Below are 19,136 nucleotides of genomic sequence, written 5' to 3' on the forward strand. Positions count from 1 at the left end.
TATTTGCTCGAATTTTCATTTAACACAATAGATATTTTTAAGAATTTTTATTCGTCAGAATTTCATTACATATAATTTTCTTTCAGGTAAATTTTCATTTGCTCGAATTATTATTTGATATAATTTCCATATAATCGATTTTTCATACTATTTCACCGTAAAATCATTTAACAGAATTTCTAGTTGATAGAATTTTCATTTGTCCGAAATTGCAAATGGCCGAACAAACAATCGACAGAAAGATTTTGGCGCAGCGATTTTTAAAATCAACCAATCAAAAATTATCCATAAAATTGTGATTGGTTAATTTTAAAAATCGCGTCGCAATCTTTCTGTCGATTTTTTGTTCGTCCATTTGCAATTTCGAACAAATGAAAATTCTATTAATTAGAAATTCTGTTAAACAATTTTTCGATTGAGTAAATATTTTGTAGAATGAAAAATCGTTTATATGAAAATTATATTAAATAATAATTCGAACAAATAAAAATTCAACTGGAATAATAAAATAAAAATTCTAAGCAATGAAATTCTACCCAATAAAAATTCTAACAAAAATTCGAACAAATAAAAATTCTGTAAAGTGAATTTTCAGTTATACATAAAAAAAATTGTGTAATATAGAAAATCGGTTTGATGAAAATTCTGTAAAATACTAATTCGAACAAATAAAAATTCGGCTCAAAAATATGACAAATGAAATTCCATAAAATGAAAATTCTAACTAATGATTTAATGAACATATTCATGCGTTTCCTTTTATTAATTGAAATTTTTAATTTATTTAAATCAAATTTTATAAAAAGATGTGATTTTGAAAAAGTTTAGTAGAATTTTCAACTGTGGTTCTTCTGAAAATAAACCGTTTTATCCAGTACAGCAAGTAAAGTAATGTATTGATTTGAGATTGGAACTCACCTGACAATAACCAACTCAAAGCAAATAGATTCCTAATAGATACGACTCCTAATTATTTCTTCTTGTGTCTGCATTTAAAGTACTTCCAAGTCACCATATAGTAAATAAGTCAAGACGAATTAAAAAAGTACAGTTTTTTACTTTATTTACATTATAAAGCAACTTCATTCATGTGGTTTCTACAAATTTTTTATCGCAATTTCGCAACAAAAAGTTTTAATTAATATTAATAAACGTCATTTTATTAACATTAAAACTTTTAAAATACGTTCATTTAAAGAAAAATCATTATTTTAAAAACTAATTTAAAAAAACAACACTGTTAATTAGATAATTTTCAAGTATTGTTTTAAGTTAACGCGGCTCTAAAAACATTTAATTACATAAAAAAAAAATTGAATTTGATTCATTGAAACTAACTGTAATATTTATCTTAATCTAATTTTAAGATAAAAATATATCTATTTATAGATTTATAAAAAAAAGTTTTTTTTTTTTTTTTTTGAGGTTTACAATTTTATGCATTTTGTGTGCAATTATGTAAATTATATAATAGATCTTTAATTAACTGAAATGACTGGACGCAACTGTTGAATCAATTTATAACAATTTTCAAGTTTTATACGATCACCAATTCTTTCAAAAGTTTTAGCTGCTTCTACCAACATTCCTGCACGTTCACCTGGCGAAGCAAGCAATAACGGTGGTAAATGTCGACATGCTAAACATAAAGCTGTTGCATGTTCACGTTCTCCTCTAGTTTGTTCCGGTGATCGATCTTTGCCACAAATTATTGTTGAACGTAAATTACGTTGACGTACACTGCGATCTAATAAAATTTGTGTTTTAACTGGAGCAGCACCAGCCATAAGACGAGCTGTGGCTTCATATACAACGACTTTGGAAAATAATGCCTGAAAAAATTATTCAAATAAGTAAAATTTTATAATCTCAAATGGAGTTCAAAAAATAAATAATTAAATAAAAAAACTTGCTATACTCTTACCGGAATACGTTGGTAAAGATGTTTAAGACACAATAAATCTCTCTGAAATGCAGAAAGCATTGGACTTAATGGCAAATTTCGATTAACAGTATTTTCTTGCCACATAGTCGTTCTTTTTTCAAGTAGCCAATCACAAATCCATAGCTGTGTCAACTGCAATAAAATTTAAGTTATCAACAAGTACGATATATACTCTCCTTTTTTAAATTTGGGGCAACGGATTTTTTAATCAAAAAAATAAAATTTAAATAATCATTTTACTTTCAAGTATTTGCAATTTTTTATTATTTCTAATACAAAAATACCTAAATTTTTCAGATTTTATTAAAGTATTTCTTCTTATCGTTAATTTAAAAGCAAAAATTTATAATTTGGTTTCAATTATTTAAGAATGCGTCTAAAAATTTTAATTAAACTTTCAATTAAAAATAAAATTTCCAAATAGCTTTAAAATTTGAAAAAGTAAGAAGAAACAAAAGCAAAAAAAATAGACTAATTTTATTTGTACGTATGTAGGTATTATAAAAATATAATTCAAAATTTAAATAAAAAATTTGTGATTCATACCAAAAAATTCTGAGATGACTTTTGTTTACAGTCATAATAAACCATTGATTGTTCCATCAATAATCCGGCTTGATCAACGAGATTAGTTAAAGTTTCATTTGAAGTAGCTTTCATTGCTCGAATTATACAGAGTGCAGCATGATGCAAAGGTTTACTATTAGTATTGTGAATACTTAATTGAGAATGCTTTCCAAAAGGAAATTTTTCCTCAACAATACACTGAGATACCAAACTATTTTCTCCTAATCTCCAATTAGCAGCAGAACAAATAATTGCACCCCACCAAAGTCCAATTTCATCTTCATAATCTACAAGAATCAATAACAAAAGTCATTTCTTTTTTATATATTTTTGCTAAAAAAAAAAGGAAAAGACGACATAACCTTACGGAAAATTTAAAAAAAAACGGATAATTATAGATAAATATTCTTACATAATGAGTAAAATTACCTGTAATTGTCAGAATAACAAGTTTTGTCATTATGTAATGTAATTTTAATTTTGTACTTTCAGTGCAACACTGTACATGTGATTCTGTTGGTAAAAGTAAACTTCTTTACCATCTCTTGATATTTACGTACAAATTAAAAAATTCTATTTTTGGTAAAGGAAACAGATTAAATTATAAATTGATATAATTTCGTCTTTATTTCTTTTCGTATTAATTCTATTTTCTTTTTCAAAAATAAAAATTTTCAACTAGTAAATATCAAAGAATTGATAAGAAATTTACCTTTACCCAGAGAATCACATGAAACTGAAACTGGCACCCATGTACAGTGATGCAAAATAATAATTTTAACTTAGAAAATCTTAGTTAGAACTTTATAAAAAATTTATTTCAACCAACTAATAAAAAAATACGTGTCGTCTAAAAATCTTTGAAAAACAAAATATTTCCAGCTTGCCTGATTTAACCCATTAAGGACGATAAGTACAAAATTTTTACATTTTTCAACATTTAAACGTTATGAGAAAAATTTGTCAATACACATTTCTTACAGCAAAAAAATAGCTCTATCCAATGGCATGCTCTAAAAAACTAAAAATTTATAAATAAACAAATTATTTAACGTTTTTTTTTCAAAAAACACGATTTTTTTTAGTTTTTTTAAATTTTTTATAGCTTAACGCTTCAGAATACCTATAAATGTTATAAATATCGCGTCAAAAATGTTTGGGATATAACATCACTCAATCACTTTCAAAAAATCGATTTTTTTTTATTTTTGCTTAAATGGTACCTTAGGGTGTTAGAAATAATATCCCATTAGTTTTAAGTCAAAAAAAAAAAAAAAACATGGAACGCAAATTACGAATTCGAAATCAGCTTTTAAAATTTCAAAATGGCGGATTCATTATGGCGGACAAAAATATTAAAAATCATTTGGTTTTACATGAAACTTGTAGTTCGGGGTTTTCCGGGTCGCTCATTACGAACTCCGAGTAACAAGTTTCAAGTAAAACTGACCATTTTTAAAAAAATTTACGCTATATTGGATCCGCCATTTTGAATTTCAAAAAAAAAATGAAAAATTTAACATCATATTCGTAATCAGCGACTCCAAAAACCTCCTAGCAACATGTTTTATGTAAATCCGTCAAATTTTTAGTCCTTTCCTTTATAAAAATTTTCAAAGTGGCGGAAACAAATTTTTCTCTATATAGAAACATGTTATATGAGATCCTGATCAATTGTCCGGATGTATGAATGTGTGTGTGGATCCTTTATTTGTTTAGAAGGTAACTTTAACAGGTTTTAATAGATTTGGATAAATATTGGTAGGCTTATTTATCATATTAATATCTCAAAACTGACCAAAGGATTTTAAAAAATACCCAAAAAAAAAATTTTATCGTCTTTTTTCCAAAAATTTTTCTTTTAATCGAAAAAATTTTTTAAATAGAAAAATTTAAGGTTATATATAATAAAATCGCATTCCTTACGTCAAGACAGATCGGTCGGTATATATGTTACCGGCAAAACCCGAAGTTGAGGCAATTCGCGAAATGCCTATACTTTTCAGGAATTATCCGAACTTCCTAGCGATTCATAGGCATTTCGCGAAATGCCCAAGTCGATTTAGGCAAATTGAACAGTTAAAGATAGAAGGCCATGAATGGATGTAAACACACTGTTTACAAAATTTTATATCAATTATGGAATTAATAAATAGTAATAGAAATATATTTAGCAGTTCGCAGTTATTGTTGACTGTGGTTCAGTGTCTCTTTTGACTTGTCGTGATAAAGATGACTGACGAAAATTTGAATAAGTGGAAAGAAGAATTCTATTGTGCCGTTAGTAATAATTCGACTAAGTACAAAATAATTATACAAGAAGAATATGACGAAATCTTAAAGGATATGATGGAAATAAAGTTAAATGGTCCAAAAACTAGTCGCCAATATAGGAGGCTGAAAAGGTACGATGTCTTAGAAGTCTCAGGCATTTCAAAATTGATCGCGAAGTGCAACGACGATAGCGATGTAAAATATTTTATTTCTCTGGAAAATATTTTTGATATTTTGAAAGAAACACATTATGCTTTAGGTCACGGAGGACGTGACCGTATGCTTAATGAAATTAATAAAAAATATGCAAACATAACGCGTGATATAATTTCGAAATTTCTTTCAATGTGTGAAGTTTGTCATCAAAAAAAAATTAAAAGAAAGCGAGGTTTAGTTTCCAAACCAATTCTCCACAACGAAATGAATAGTCGGTGTCAAGTTGATTTAATTGATTTGCAATCCCAGGCAGATAAAGAATTTAAATTCATAATGGTATATCAAGACCATTTGACGAAATTTGTTCTTCTTCGTCCCTTAAAATCGAAACGTGCAGAAGAGGTAAGAAAACGTTATTGTTACTTAAAGATTAAAAAATTTAATGGCATAGAAAAACATTAAATGTTTGTTATATTAATACTTTCAATATATTTTGATTATAGTAACACCATGCGTAGTAAAAAATAACTGACATGAAAGATTACAAATTTTATCTTCTTTTCAAATATTAAACAGACTAACGATATATTCTGGTCAATCTATCTTTAACATTTCAATTTGCCTAAATCGACTTGGACACTTCACGAAATGCCTAGGCAGTTCGGGAAATGCCTATGAATCGCTAGGAAGTTCGGATAATTCCTGAAAAGTATAGGCATTTCGGTCTCAATTTCGGGTTTTGCCGGTAACATATATAAAGTATATAGTTTTAATTTAAACTAGCGATGTATTCCTCGCTCGCTAACGCTCGCTCGGTTAAAATTGTACTTATTGTTGTTTACTTATTGTAGTTTATGTATATTATATTTAGAATTTATGTTTTAAATTAATATCTTATTAATATTGTATAAAATTTATCATAAAATTGAAAAAAGATGTAACATAAAAATAGTTTGTAAGATTTTCTAAAAGCATATATGCAAAGTATTTTGATTTATTTGAAAATAATTGAAAATAGATTTTTCAAGGACGGTGTCGGGGTCACGGGGTCGGTGTCGTTTTTCGAAATTTGTTAACTTAATATAATAGAAGAGTTTCGTTTTAAATTAAGAAATGTTAAAATTATTAAGTTAAAAACATTTGATTTTAATGACACTTAAAATTAGACACAATATTATAGGTTACTAACTAAAAATTGAAAAAACAACAATAAATAATAAAAAATAGTAATAAAAAATTGAAAAAATCAAAAAATTCTTAAAAAATTGCAAAATAACCCTTTTTCGGGATAAAATTGCAAAATAACCCTTTTTCGGGTTAAAATTGAAAAAAGATGTTACATAAAAATAGTTTGTAAGATTTTCTAAAAGCATATATGCAAAGTATTTTGATTTATTTGAAAATAATTGAAAATAGATTTTTCAAGGACGGTGTCGGGGTCACGTGGTCGGTGTCGTTTTTCGAAATTTGTTAACTTAATATAATAGAAGATGTTTCATTTTAAATTAAGAAATGTTAAAATTATTAAGTTAAAAACATTTGATTTTAATGACACTTCAAATTAGACACAATATTATAGGTTACTAACTGAAAATTGGAAAAACAACAATAAATAATAAAAAATAATAATAAAAAATTGAAAAAATCAAAAAATTCTTAAAAAATTGCAAAATAACCCTTTTTCGGGATAAAATTGCAAAATAATCCTTTTTCGGATTAAAATTGAAAAATATCCCTTTTTCGGGTTAAAATTGAAAAAAGATGTTACATAAAAATAGTTTGTAAGATTTTCTAAAAGCATATATGCAAAGTATTTTGATTTATTTGAAAATAATTGAAAATAGATTTTTCAAGGACGGTGTCGAGGTCACGGGGTCGGTGTCGTTTTTCGAAATTTGTTAACTTAATATAATAGAAGATGTTTCGTTTTAAATTAAGAAATGTTAAAATTATTAAGTTAAAAACATTTGATTTTAATGACACTTAAAATTAGACACAATATTATAGGTTACTAACTAAAAATTGAAGAAACAACAATAAATAATAAAAAATAATAATAAAAAATTGAAAAAATCAAAAAATTCTTAAAAAATTGCAAAATAACCCTTTTCGGGATAAAATTGCAAAATAATCCTTTTTCGGGTTAAAATTGAAAAATAACCCTTTTTCGGGTTAAAATTGAAAAAAGATGTTACATAAAAATAGTTTGTAAGATTTTCTAAAAGCATATATGCAAAGTATTTTGATTTATTTGAAAATAATTGAAAATAGATTTTTCAAGGACGGTGTCGAGGTCACGGGGTCGGTGTCGTTTTTCGAAATTTGTTAACTTAATATAATAGAAGATTTAAAGAATTAATGAAAGTTAAAAAATCAAAAAATTCACATTTTGGCTATAAAATTTTGTGATTATTTAAATTTAAGTTTATAGATGAAATAATTGTATTCCTTGCATGAAAACGAATCGATTGGTATATATAAAGTATACATTTGAAGTAAATTTAATAAATTAATGAAAGTTAAAAAATAGAAAATTCACATTTTAGATGAAAATTTTTGTATTTATTTAAATTCAACTTTAAATATAAAATAATTGTGTTCCTTGCATTAAAACGAATCGATATAATTGTAAATAATTACAAATTATATATTATTTTTCATTAATATTTAGAAATTTCAGCTAAAATGTGAATTTTTGATTTTTTAACTTTCATTAATTCTTTAAAGGACCCCGCACCAAATACATGGGAAAAATACTCTCGGTTAAATTTCTTGTAACTTTCCAAAAAATGTTAATGACAAAATCCAAAAAAATGAACAGATTTTTTGGAAAATGAGGTGAAAGTGTAAAATTCGAAGTGAGCCAGATGTGTTTACACACTTAAAAATGAGTTGAACCCAAATAATTGAATTAACTAGTTTGCAACTTATTACACAGGGGTTTTTGGGGTCACTGATTGCGAATCCAGTGTTAGTTTTTAAAAATTCCAAATGGCGGCTCTAATATGGCGGACGACTTTTTAAAAAACTCTTCCTACTCACAAAAAATCAATTTCTCTTTTCGTAGAATTGAAAGAATATATTTAATCAAAAAGTAATAGTTTGTTTTAACCCAGCTATGAGAAAATGAAGATTTGACATCGAATTCTTAGTCAAGGCGATTTCATAATGGGTGCAAAAAAGAAGTTCAAGTACAAATCACATGAGTACAAGAGATAGATAGTCTCTTTGTCTCTTTTGCTCTCATGGAATATGCAGTTGGACTTGGATTTGCACTTTTCTTTTGCACCAATTCTGGAATCGCCTTCATCGACCCAAAAAACCTCCAAGTTACATGTTTCAAGTGAATTGGATGTAAATTTTAAAAAATCGTCTGCCACATTGGATCCGCCATTTTGAATTTTTAAAAACTAACACTGGATTCGCAATCAGTGACCCCAAAAACCCCTGTGTAATAAGTTTCAAACTAGTTAATTCAATTATTTGGGTTCAACTCATTTTTAAGTGTTTACATCTGGCTCACTTCGAATTTTCCACTTTAACCTCATTTTACAAAAAATCTGTCCATTTTTTGGATTTTGTCATTAACGTTTTTTGTTCAGGAGGTCAAAAGCTACAAAATTGCAAAGTTATAAGAAATTTAACCGAGAGTATTTTTCCCATGTACTTGGTGCGGGGTCTTTTAACTCAAATGTATAGGTACTCAAATGTTTAGATTATTAGAAAACCTCCGAGTACTAATTTTTGTTAGCATAGCTCAACATTTTAAAGTATTAAGTTATGTTTTTATGACTGCAAACTTTAAACTCGTTTTTCTCAAAACTAGAAAGTAGGATTTAAAAAAAAAATGAAATTTTTGTCATAAATAACATGCAATTTTGACAAAAATCAATAATTTTGAAATACCCTACGTACTTTTCTAGTAAATAACATCTTCTTTCATAATTCGTTTAAATTTTTTGTCTAGGTACTCATGGAAGGTAGAAAACCCTCCGCCGGTTGAGGCTGTTTTTAAAAAACGCAGTTTTGGTTGAAGTGATGAAAAGGCGCCATTTAAAAAAAATTATTTTTAATGATGTTACCCCTTAATGGGTTAAAATAAAGATGGAAATAAATATATATTTTTTTTTTTTTGCTAAATCAAATTATTATTAGCAAAGATTCATAGTAACAAAACTTACCTGTAGATTTAACTTCTGTGGCGTGTACAAAACTCGTATCAATGCTCACAGTATCAATGATGCGCTTTCCTATTTCCACAGCAGTCGAAGCATGTGAATTACTGTAGGCTGTTCCAGTTAGAAGTCTCAATCCTTGTTCAATAAGATATTCTCTATAGGCACGAGCAGCATATGACAATGGTTCAAAAGCATTACTTTGTGAGGTAAATTCACTTTCCATTAGTTGACCATATTTCCAATTGTGAGTTACTAAAAATCTAAAACCATCTTCAGTTGTAATCCATTTCATCTTTGAATGCGCCGGATAAGACAATAATAAACTTCGAGCTTTTCCCAAATAATATTTATGAACAAGCGGAAAAATAGATTGCTTAAAACATAAAGCAGCATCAATATAAATTTCGGCTAACATTGTTTTTGAAATAATATTACCAGCATTCTCAGCATAATTAATCATTGAAAGTGCAAGAAACAATGAATTTTTAGTTAATCCTTCAGAAAATGATAAACGAAGTATATGTTGATAAACAGCAGCTAATTCCATTGCAGATGTTTCAATTGATTTGCGTTCTGATTTTTCAGATAACCATTTACCAGCCAATAATATCCATTTGCAGGGCCAAAATTTATTCAAAATTTGTCTAATACATTGCCACAAGGTTGCAAGAAAAATTTCTATACGTGTCGATGGTAATGAACGTCCAAAATATTGTAAACATCTGTATAAATCACGATGAGCATGCTCATAGTCAAGATTTGAAATATTAAATTCAGCTTGTCTTCTCCATCTTCGCAATTCAAATATTATTTTATTATCAGCAGGTATTATTGGATCACCAAACAATAACAGTCGAATTAATGCTCCAACGAAGAATGCAATATTGACAAACCAAAGTAATATGTGCATCCACATTTTATTTTCAGTATTCGAATTTTCTGTAATTAAAATTTTTAAACATGTTTAAAGGAAAATTATAACTTAGAAAAAGATTAAAAATTTTTTTTTATCTTTCTTATTGAAAAATGAAGTATCTAATATTTACCAAAATGTTTAAAAATAAATATATATTTCAAATGAACACACTAACCTTCATAGTTGAGTATTGTCCGACCGTCCAACCTTGAACTGTAATAATTGTAATCCATTTTTGCCATTTTGTTTACGATGATTCCAAAAGGATTGAATATTAGAAAAACAAATAAAATAACACAAAGAGTAACGCGTGTGTGATCTGGAATTCCTTGACTTGTAGAAACTGTTGGAATATTGGAGCTACGTGATGAACTTATTTCATCTTTAGTTGAAATAGGTGATGGTGGTCCAGAAGTTGGTGACAATGGTGGTTCACTTGTTTCAGAACGTGGAGGTGTTAATTCTCCACATGAAATTATATCACTTACATTTTGTCGTTGAACTGACATTCTTAAAGCCAAATTTTCATTTTTTAATTTTATGTTCGAATTCTGTAGAAACCTGTAGACAACAATTAAATAGTTTAATTTTTTTTTGAGTTGCGCTCATCAAATATCTTAGTCAGACCGTTTAAATGACAAAAATTCACGAAAACCAATGCAGAAGTTTTATTCCACTAGAACCCTTCTTTTACAGAAAAAAAAAAAAAAAAAAAAAAAATTATATAGAATGTGTCATCACAATAATCTTTTTTCAATTAATAACACAGGACTACAAATTTCAGACCCAGAAACCGAAATAGTAATTTCCGAATGTAATTTGTCACGCTAAATTCAAAAATGACAACGAAATTGTAAAAAAAAAAAAAATAAAAATCTACAAAAATTTTTTTTAATTATTGTTCCAAATTTTCAAAGAAAGAACTATATTTCCCCTTACAAAATTTTATTGGCTCGATCCGATCCGTTTTTTTTCTCTAAGATACAGCCATTTAAATTTTACGTTTCACGACTTAAAAACTAAAAAAAAAAGAAAAATGAAATTGCAAATTACTTTAAAGCTTTTTTACGGTGGTTTTTGAGTTCTTTAATTACAAAACTGATGTCAGATTTCTGAAATCCAAAATGGCGGATCTAATATGTCGGACAGTTTTTAAAAAAATTTACCGGATTTGCTTGACATTCATTACTCGGGGGTTTTTAGTGTCGCTGATTATGAATTTGATGTCATATTTTTGAATTTCAAAATTTCAGATCCAATATGTCGGACTCTTTTAGAATATTCACCAGATTCGCCTGAAAATCTTTACTCGGTGGTTTTTGCGATCGATGATTACAAATCCGATGTCAGTTTTTTAAATTTCAAAATGTCGAATCCAATATGGCGGACAAAACTTTTAGATTTCATTGGATTCGATTGAAAATCGTTACTCGTGGGTTTTTGGGATTGCTGATTTAAAAAAAAAGATCCAATTTCAATTTTGAAAATCAATTAAATTTCCCTTGAAATTTGCTCTATTTTAGTTGGACGTTTCTAAGTCATCCATTGCAAATCTAAAGTCAGTTAAAATAAAATAACAGTGCGCCTTTTTGAATTTTGAAAAACTTTTATATAAGATTTGTTATTTTGAATTTTGAAAATCTGACCTTGGATTTGTAATCAGCGCCTCGGAAACCCCCAAGTAAAACGAATTTCAAGCAAATTGGACCGAATTTTACAAAATTTATTCGCCATTTTGAATTTTGAAAATTTTACATCGTATTCGTAATCAGCGAATTTAAAAAAAAATTCTGACATGATAGAACAATTTTGCTGTCATTTTTGGATTCAGAGTGACAAATTAAATAGGAAATTGACTATTCCAGTTTCTGGGTCTGACAAAATTTTGTAAGCCTACGTAATTTTTCTCCAATTAATAATACATAAAAGTAATAAAAATTCACAAATGTCTCTTTGTAGAGTTCATAAAAAAAAAAATTAATACCAAATGTAACTATAAGATTAAATTTAATAAAATAATTGTGTACACATTAAATTATAATAACAAATTTTACCTGATATAGTCAACGGTCTTTCTCAAAATTGCAGACTTGTTAAGTTTTGCATCGACTCCTACAACAATATTTTTCAATTCGACTATTTTGTCATTAATTGAAGTTCTGTACCTTCGCTCAATAGCATTGTGTGCACTGCGTTTTACTTCTTTAACACGAGGCATTCCAGTGGTTGACGTTGTATTAAGACGATTTATTTGAACTTTATCTGTATCTAACATGACAGGAATTCCTGTAAAAAATATTAAATATTCTTTTTTGATAAAAAAAAAAATAATACTTTTTATTTTGGTAAAATGTTGTTTTCTCTTCTTTAACCTTAATATGGAATCGATGCCATACGATTTTTATGAAGCACAGAAAAAAAAATTTTTTTACAACTTATTTTTATTTGATCAAAAAATCAATAAAACTATTGTTTTCCTTACTAAAAAACCAAAAAATCACTATATATAATTAGTTTAATGTCAAATAGAAACCTTTATACACAAGTTTCAAGTTGAGGTTTCTAGACCAGTTACCCTTTAGAGGGTGAGAAAATTCATATACTCCTTTCTAGGATTAGTACTACATTCAATCCGATAATTTCTCGTTTCTGTGTCAATTTCGATCATTTTCGAAATAACTATTTGAATGTCATCAATACAATCAGTAAAATGATCTTTGCCGAAGTAATTATTATAATTTTTAATTAATAGCATTCGATATTTTAATTATTATTAACAAAATATAAAAATATAAATCTATCTCAAAATCCATTGCAAGAAAATGACAACTGAAGCTAAAGTTCAATTTCAAATCAGGCAGATTTGACTCGGTCAAGAATAAAATTCAATTTCGACCTCAAAATATTTTGTTTTTCGGAGAATTTTAGACAACCGGTATTTTTTTGTTTAGCCGAAAATTTTTTTTATAAAAAGATAGAAGAATTTTCATTTTTTAAGTCTAAAATGTCGTTTATCTAAAATTTAGGGAAAAAACTTTAAAGTGTTATAACTTTTAAAGTAATTTAGTTATCTCATTTTTTCTATTTGCATTTGAAAGAGCTTTCATTTTTTTTTCAAAATCCGTTGAAAAAATTAAAAAAATGTTTAAAAATAACAAAATGGCGGCTACTTTTTATTAAAAAAACACTTTAAATTTAAATTACTTAAAAAACCCACTTTTTTATGCTCAAAATTTTTTTGTGGATTGTCTTTACCGTGAATAATATTTTTTATAAGAATTAAACTTGTGCCCGATTATGGTAGAAGATAAAAAATTTTTTTTCTGTTATTTTCCTAGAAAAATTCAATTTTTCTCAAAAATTACACTAGTTATAAAAAAATTTCCTGAATAAAAGTTGTTTCGCTTAAAAAACTATAAAAACGCAAAATGCCAACAGATATTTTTTCACATTTTTTAAAGCGGAACAACTTTTATTCAGGAAACTTTCTGGTATAGAATTAAAAAAAATTTATTTTTTTTTTGCTTAAAAATGTTCCTTAGTATCATAGAATTACTGTCTCAAAACGTATTTTAAAAAATATGTAAAAAAACAAAATTATTATGTTATCAAAACTTTAAACGCGTTTTTCTCGAAAACACATTTTTCAAACTGGTGCACGGCTTTACTCGAAATCTACCGAATTGATTTTAAATAACCAAAGATTATTCGATCCCTTATTTAAAAAACTAGAGAATAAACCTTTAAAATTTTATATTTTTTACCCCTGTTTTTTTATACGGGGGTAAATTGCTCCAAAAATACGGCGTTTTTTCGAGTTTTTGAGAAAAATGTACATAAAAAATAAAAAAAATCCTTTTTTTAGGTTTAATGTCTAGAATAAACCCTATTATGAAGATTCCCGTTAAAAATTTAGTCCGAAATCAAGTGCACCAAAAAAAGATAAATACACTCAAACATTTTTTTTTAATTTTCTCTACGTAATGATGTGCAACAATCTCTACAAATTATTTTTACAATTTATTTAATACTTTTCTTGCAATAGAAGTTTTAAAACATGTCTTTTCTGTCAATTCTAAATCAGAAAGAGTCCCCTTAAGGAAATTTTTTTTATAACTAGTGTAAAAAAATTTTTCTCTTCTACCAGAATCGGGCACAAGTTAAATTTTTATAGAAAATATTATTCAAGGTGAAGACAATCCACAAAAAAATGTTGAGCATAAAAAAGTGGGGTTTTAAAATTTCAAGATATACCTTCAATTTTTTAATCAGCGACTCGAAAAACTGTTTAGTAAACATTTTCAAGCAAAATAAATCAAGCTTTGAAAAGTTATTATATTATATTGTAATAAGAAAATAAATAATTATTTTTAAAATATGGGCAAATCCACAGAACCGGCCGATTTTATGTTACTCACATATTTTTCTATTTTAGAAGTATTATATTAATTATTTTCATACTTCAACCATTTTGTAATATCTCTGAGAACCTATTGAAATAAGAAAATTGAATAAATGTGAACCTTCTAGTCTTTTATAAAAAATAAAATCGAATTAAGTAACTTAAAAAATGAAATTTACGGTGTTACTCCAGGTATAAATTTTAATTCTTATAGGTATAACTTGTTCGGCATAGATCCGAACATTTCCAAACTGTGGTGAATTATAGTTTACTTATTGAAGAATGTTTTGAAAGTAATAAAAAATATGTGAACCATTTTCAACATAGCCTTTTTTCAGTAGCACAACTACAGGATAAAATATGATGAGTTGAAAACATGTGTGATTATATAAAGACATTATTATAATTCTTGTATGCAAACGCCAAATTATATTTTCAATTTATAACGTCTAAAAATTAAAAATAAAAAAAAATTTATCGAAATTTAACTAGTTAATCGTGAAAAATGAATTATCCTTTCATTTGTTTTATTTTCAAAGTTATATCAAAATATTCGTAAAATATTTAATTTCTTATCTCAAAAATTTAACCATCGATTTATTATGACTTAAACAATATTTATGATTTTTTTCACTCTTCTGAATGAGGGAGAACATGTTTAAAAGTTATAAACAAATTGTTTAAAAATTAATATTTTTTTTAAAAAAATAATTTTTTTCTAAAAGTTTAAGGTCTTTTGCGTAAAAAACATTCTCAACATTTTTCTCTATTTTTAGTAAGGAAAAGTAAAGCAAAAAAATATTACTCTAATTTGTTATTGTAAATATCTCGAAAATTATTAAAAATTTCAAATTCAAAGTTTGTACACTTATTTAGCACCACTATCCTTACAATTTACGGAATTTTCAGAAAAATCCGAGACATGACCCCGTATTGTCATATGAAATGTCTCTAATGTCAAAAAAAAAGTAGTGATTACACAGGCACACAAAAAAAAAGTTGTCTGTTTCTTGAACTAGACATATATTTCCTATAGTATTTTGGCCCGCTGAAACCAAATCTGAGGTCAGAATTGCTCCATCACCCTCAGTTTTTTTTTAAATCGACCAAAACCACCCTTAAATGGACAAATTCATACTTCGGAGATAAAAAATAAATCAACTTATTTTTTTAAAAAATCGAATTTTACATATACGAAAATTTGCTCCACTAACTCAAAAACAAAGCCAGCATTGATCCAGCACCCCCTGAATTTTTTTAATTGAAAAAACTACCCCTAATCTGCAGAATCAAATTCAGAAGATAAAACAATAAAATAACTGATTGACAAATTTTATAACCAGATATTTTTACTCCAGCAATGCAGAAACAAAGCCAGAAATGCTCCCTTACCCACTAAATTTTTTTTTTAATCGAAAAACCACCCTTAAATAGAAAAATTCAAATTTAGGAAGTAAAAAAATATTAAATTACAGGCTTTTTTTCAAAACAGAACCTTACATGTTTGTAGTTTTGCTCTACTAACTAAAAAAAATAAAGCCAGCATTGATCCACCACCCTCTAAATTTTTTTAAATCGAAAAAACTACCCCTAATCTGAAGAATCAAATTCAGGATGTAAAACAATAAAATAACTGATTGACAAATTTTATAACCAAATATTTTTACTCCAGCAATGCAAAAACAAAGCCAGAAATGCTCCCTCACCCTCTAAATTTTTTTAAATCGAAAAACCACCCTCAAATAGAAAAATTCAAATTTAGGAAGTAAAAAAATATTAAATTACCGGCTTTTTTTTAAAACAGAACCTTACATGTATGGAGTTTTGCTCTACTAACTCAAAAACAAAGCCAGCATTGATCCAGCACCCCCTGAATTTTTTTAATCAAAAAAACTACCCTTAATCTGAAGAATCAAATTTAGGAGGTAAAACAATAAAATAACTGATTAAAAAAGTTTATAACCAGGTAATTTTACTCTAGCAATGCGGAAACAAAGCCAGAAATGCTCCCGCACCCTCTAAAATTTTTTTAAATCGAAAAAACCACCAAAGAATCAAACTTAGAAGGTAATTTAATATAATTATATTGTGTTATCTCCTAAGTTTGATTCTTCAGGTTAAGGGTAGTTTTTTTGATTAAAAAAAATCACAGGGTGATGGATCAATGCTGGCTTTATTTTTTTGAGTTAGAAGAGCAAAACTACATACATGTAAGATTCTGTTTTCCAAAAAAAACGGTAATTTAATATTTTTAACTTATTAAACTTGAATTTTTCTATTTAAGGGTGGTTATTTCGATTTAAAAAAAATTTAGAGGGGAGGGAGCATTTCTGGCTTTGTTTCTGCCTTCTGGAGTAAAAATACCTGGTTATAAAATTTGTCAATCAGTTATTTTATTGTTTTACATCCTGAATTTGATTTTGCAGATGAGGGGTAGTTTTTTCGATTTAAAAAAATTCAGAGGGTGGTGGATCAATGCTGGCTTTATTTTTTTAAGTTAGTAGAGCAAAACTACATACATGTAAGGTTCTGTTTTGAAAAAAAGCCGTTAATTTAATATTTTTTTACTTCCTAAATTTGAATTTTTCTATTTAAGGGTGGTTTTTCGATTAAAAAAAAAAATTTAGTGGGTAAGGGAGCATTTCTGGCTTGTTTCTGCATTGCTGGAGTAAAAATATCTGGTTATAAAATTTGTCAATCTGTTATTTTATTGTTTTATCTTCTGAATTTGATTCTGCAGATTAGGGGTAGTTTTATCAATTAAAAAAATTCAGGGGGTGCTGGATCAATGCTGGCTTTGTTTTAGAGTTAGTGGAGCAAAGTTTCGTATATGTAAAATTCGATTTTTTAAAAAAATAAGTTGATTTATTTTTTATCTCCGAAGTGTGAATTTGTCCATTTAAGGGTGGTTTTGGTCGATTTAAAAAAAAACTGAGGGTGATGGAGCAATTCTGACCTCAGATTCGGTTTCAGCGGGTCAAAATACTATAGGAAATATATGTCTAGTTCAAGAAACAGACAACTTTTTTTTTTGTGTGCCTGTGTTATTAAGAATTGTCTTGCATAAATTTCTGTGTTAATTTCATCTTGCTTTTATTTTTGAGATAGATTTATATTGAATTGACAATTGAATAAGCATTTTCCTGACGGCAGGCAATTAAAAAAACTGTAATCTGTGAACAACCAAAAAATGACGACTATTTACCAAATGATAAATAGTTTATTTACCTGTTGTAAGTACAGTTCCATTTGAAGTATTCACAAGTGTATGCAATTGCGGCATTGAAGCAGATGCAACAGTTTGAGTTCCACCGGAATAAATAACAGATTCTGATTTAATTAAATTAGAAGGTAAAATTAAATGACTGTGCTGTGTTGGAACTGATGTGAGAGTAACCACAGGAGTTGAAACATTTAAATTAATACTGTGAGGAACAGTATAATGAGGACTATATAAAGTTTGTGCTGCGTGCACATTTTGCTGTTTTATCTGTAATGGAATAGTCTCTGCAAATTGTAATTTTTTATTATCAGCCATCAAATTTGATGAATTCGATGACTTAATTTCCTTTTTGTCATTGAAAATAGTTGAGTTTTCAATATTTAAAAAATTCAAATCATCACTAATCATTGGTTCCGGTTTATCCATTTCAGTGAGTAAAACTTCATCACTGAAGAGATTTTCATTTTTCAATAATTCATTTTCACAATTTGTAAAGAGATCTGTAAATATAAACATACAGAAAATTATCAATCAAATTGCGTCATTCATTGTTGACACTGCGTTAGCGAAAAATTAAAAAAATTAATATTTTCACAAATATTATATGATAAAAATTATAAAGTTACATAATTAAAAATTTGAAATTGACAATTAATAAACTGCCAAGTATTTGTGTTTGTTTTTAATGTACACAAGCATGCATAAAATTAATCTAAATAATTTTTATAATAAATACATATATAATGTAAAACATACCGTAAAATCCATTTAATTCATTAAAATCAAGACTGTCATTATTGGATAGATTAGAAAAATCATTTTCCGATCTTGATGTAAAACTATCTGACTCAGTCATTTTGAGTGTTTTTTTTTATGCGAATAAAATTCTAATTAAACATTTATGTCATTTGGAGAAAATGTTAAAATTAGTGTCTGCTTATATTCTTATGAAAGAAAATGCAAGTTTTTGCAATATTTACTAAATACGCAAAATTTAAGAGGGTAATTTCCTCTTTGGATACATGACCTTTTTGTTTAACTAATTGACAGTTCAAAACACCACAACATCCAATGAAAAATTTATATGAAAATCACGCCACTATACGTCACCACTATTGCTCATCATTGGCTTTTCTACAATGAAAAAAATAATTTAAAAGAGTGGTCACAGCTCTGCAGACTACCCGTCTGTAGGTTGTCATGGAGCTTCTACAATAGGTCCGAGAGGCAAGTGCAAGTACAAGTCCGAGTGGCTCGGACTTTGTTGCGCGCGCATCGTGTTGACTTTTATTTTTGTAAGATATTTGATAATAAATAGTAATTAATTATTAAATTATGAGTAATTAATTAATAATTTAACAATTAATTAATTAATAATGAGTAATTACTATCAATTATCTTAAAAAAATAAAAATTACACGATGCGCGCGTAACAAAGTTCGAGCCACTCGGACTTGGACTTTACTTTCGGACTT

General features: G+C 27.2%; 1 protein-coding gene across 1 annotated transcript; it reads right to left on the minus strand.

Annotated features, from left to right (window-relative positions):
- Positions 1 to 1,037: 1,037 nt before the first annotated feature.
- Positions 1,038 to 18,793, minus strand: LOC127287598 (sterol regulatory element-binding protein 1). Its single transcript, XM_051314606.1, has 8 exons — positions 18,418 to 18,793; positions 17,667 to 18,161; positions 12,091 to 12,322; positions 10,212 to 10,597; positions 9,124 to 10,059; positions 2,492 to 2,799; positions 1,925 to 2,077; positions 1,038 to 1,832 (listed from the first exon to the last, which is right to left on the minus strand). Exons 1-8 carry the CDS (start codon positions 18,515 to 18,517, stop codon positions 1,479 to 1,481), a joined length of 2,964 nt encoding a protein of 987 aa, XP_051170563.1. The 5' UTR covers positions 18,518 to 18,793; the 3' UTR covers positions 1,038 to 1,478.
- Between the last annotated feature and the right edge of the window lie 343 nt (positions 18,794 to 19,136).

This window comes from Leptopilina boulardi, unplaced genomic scaffold (assembly GCF_019393585.1).
Source record: "Leptopilina boulardi isolate dan_hultmark-lab unplaced genomic scaffold, ZJU_Lbou_2.1 LbouV2_371, whole genome shotgun sequence".
Classification (NCBI taxonomy): Eukaryota; Metazoa; Arthropoda; class Insecta; order Hymenoptera; family Figitidae; genus Leptopilina; species Leptopilina boulardi.

Bases quoted from the DNA above. Each gene is read 5' to 3' on its own strand.
- LOC127287598 (XM_051314606.1), bottom strand. From the start codon at position 18,517: ATGACTGAGTCAGATAGTTTTACATCAAGATCGGAAAATGATTTTTCT. The intron at 12,323-17,666 runs GTAAATAAACTA...TATTTTTTACAG, and splicing joins TGGAACTGTACTTACAACAG to GAATTCCTGTCATGTTAGAT. The intron at 10,598-12,090 runs GTAAAATTTGTT...TGTTGTCTACAG, and splicing joins AAGACCGTTGACTATATCAG to GTTTCTACAGAATTCGAACA.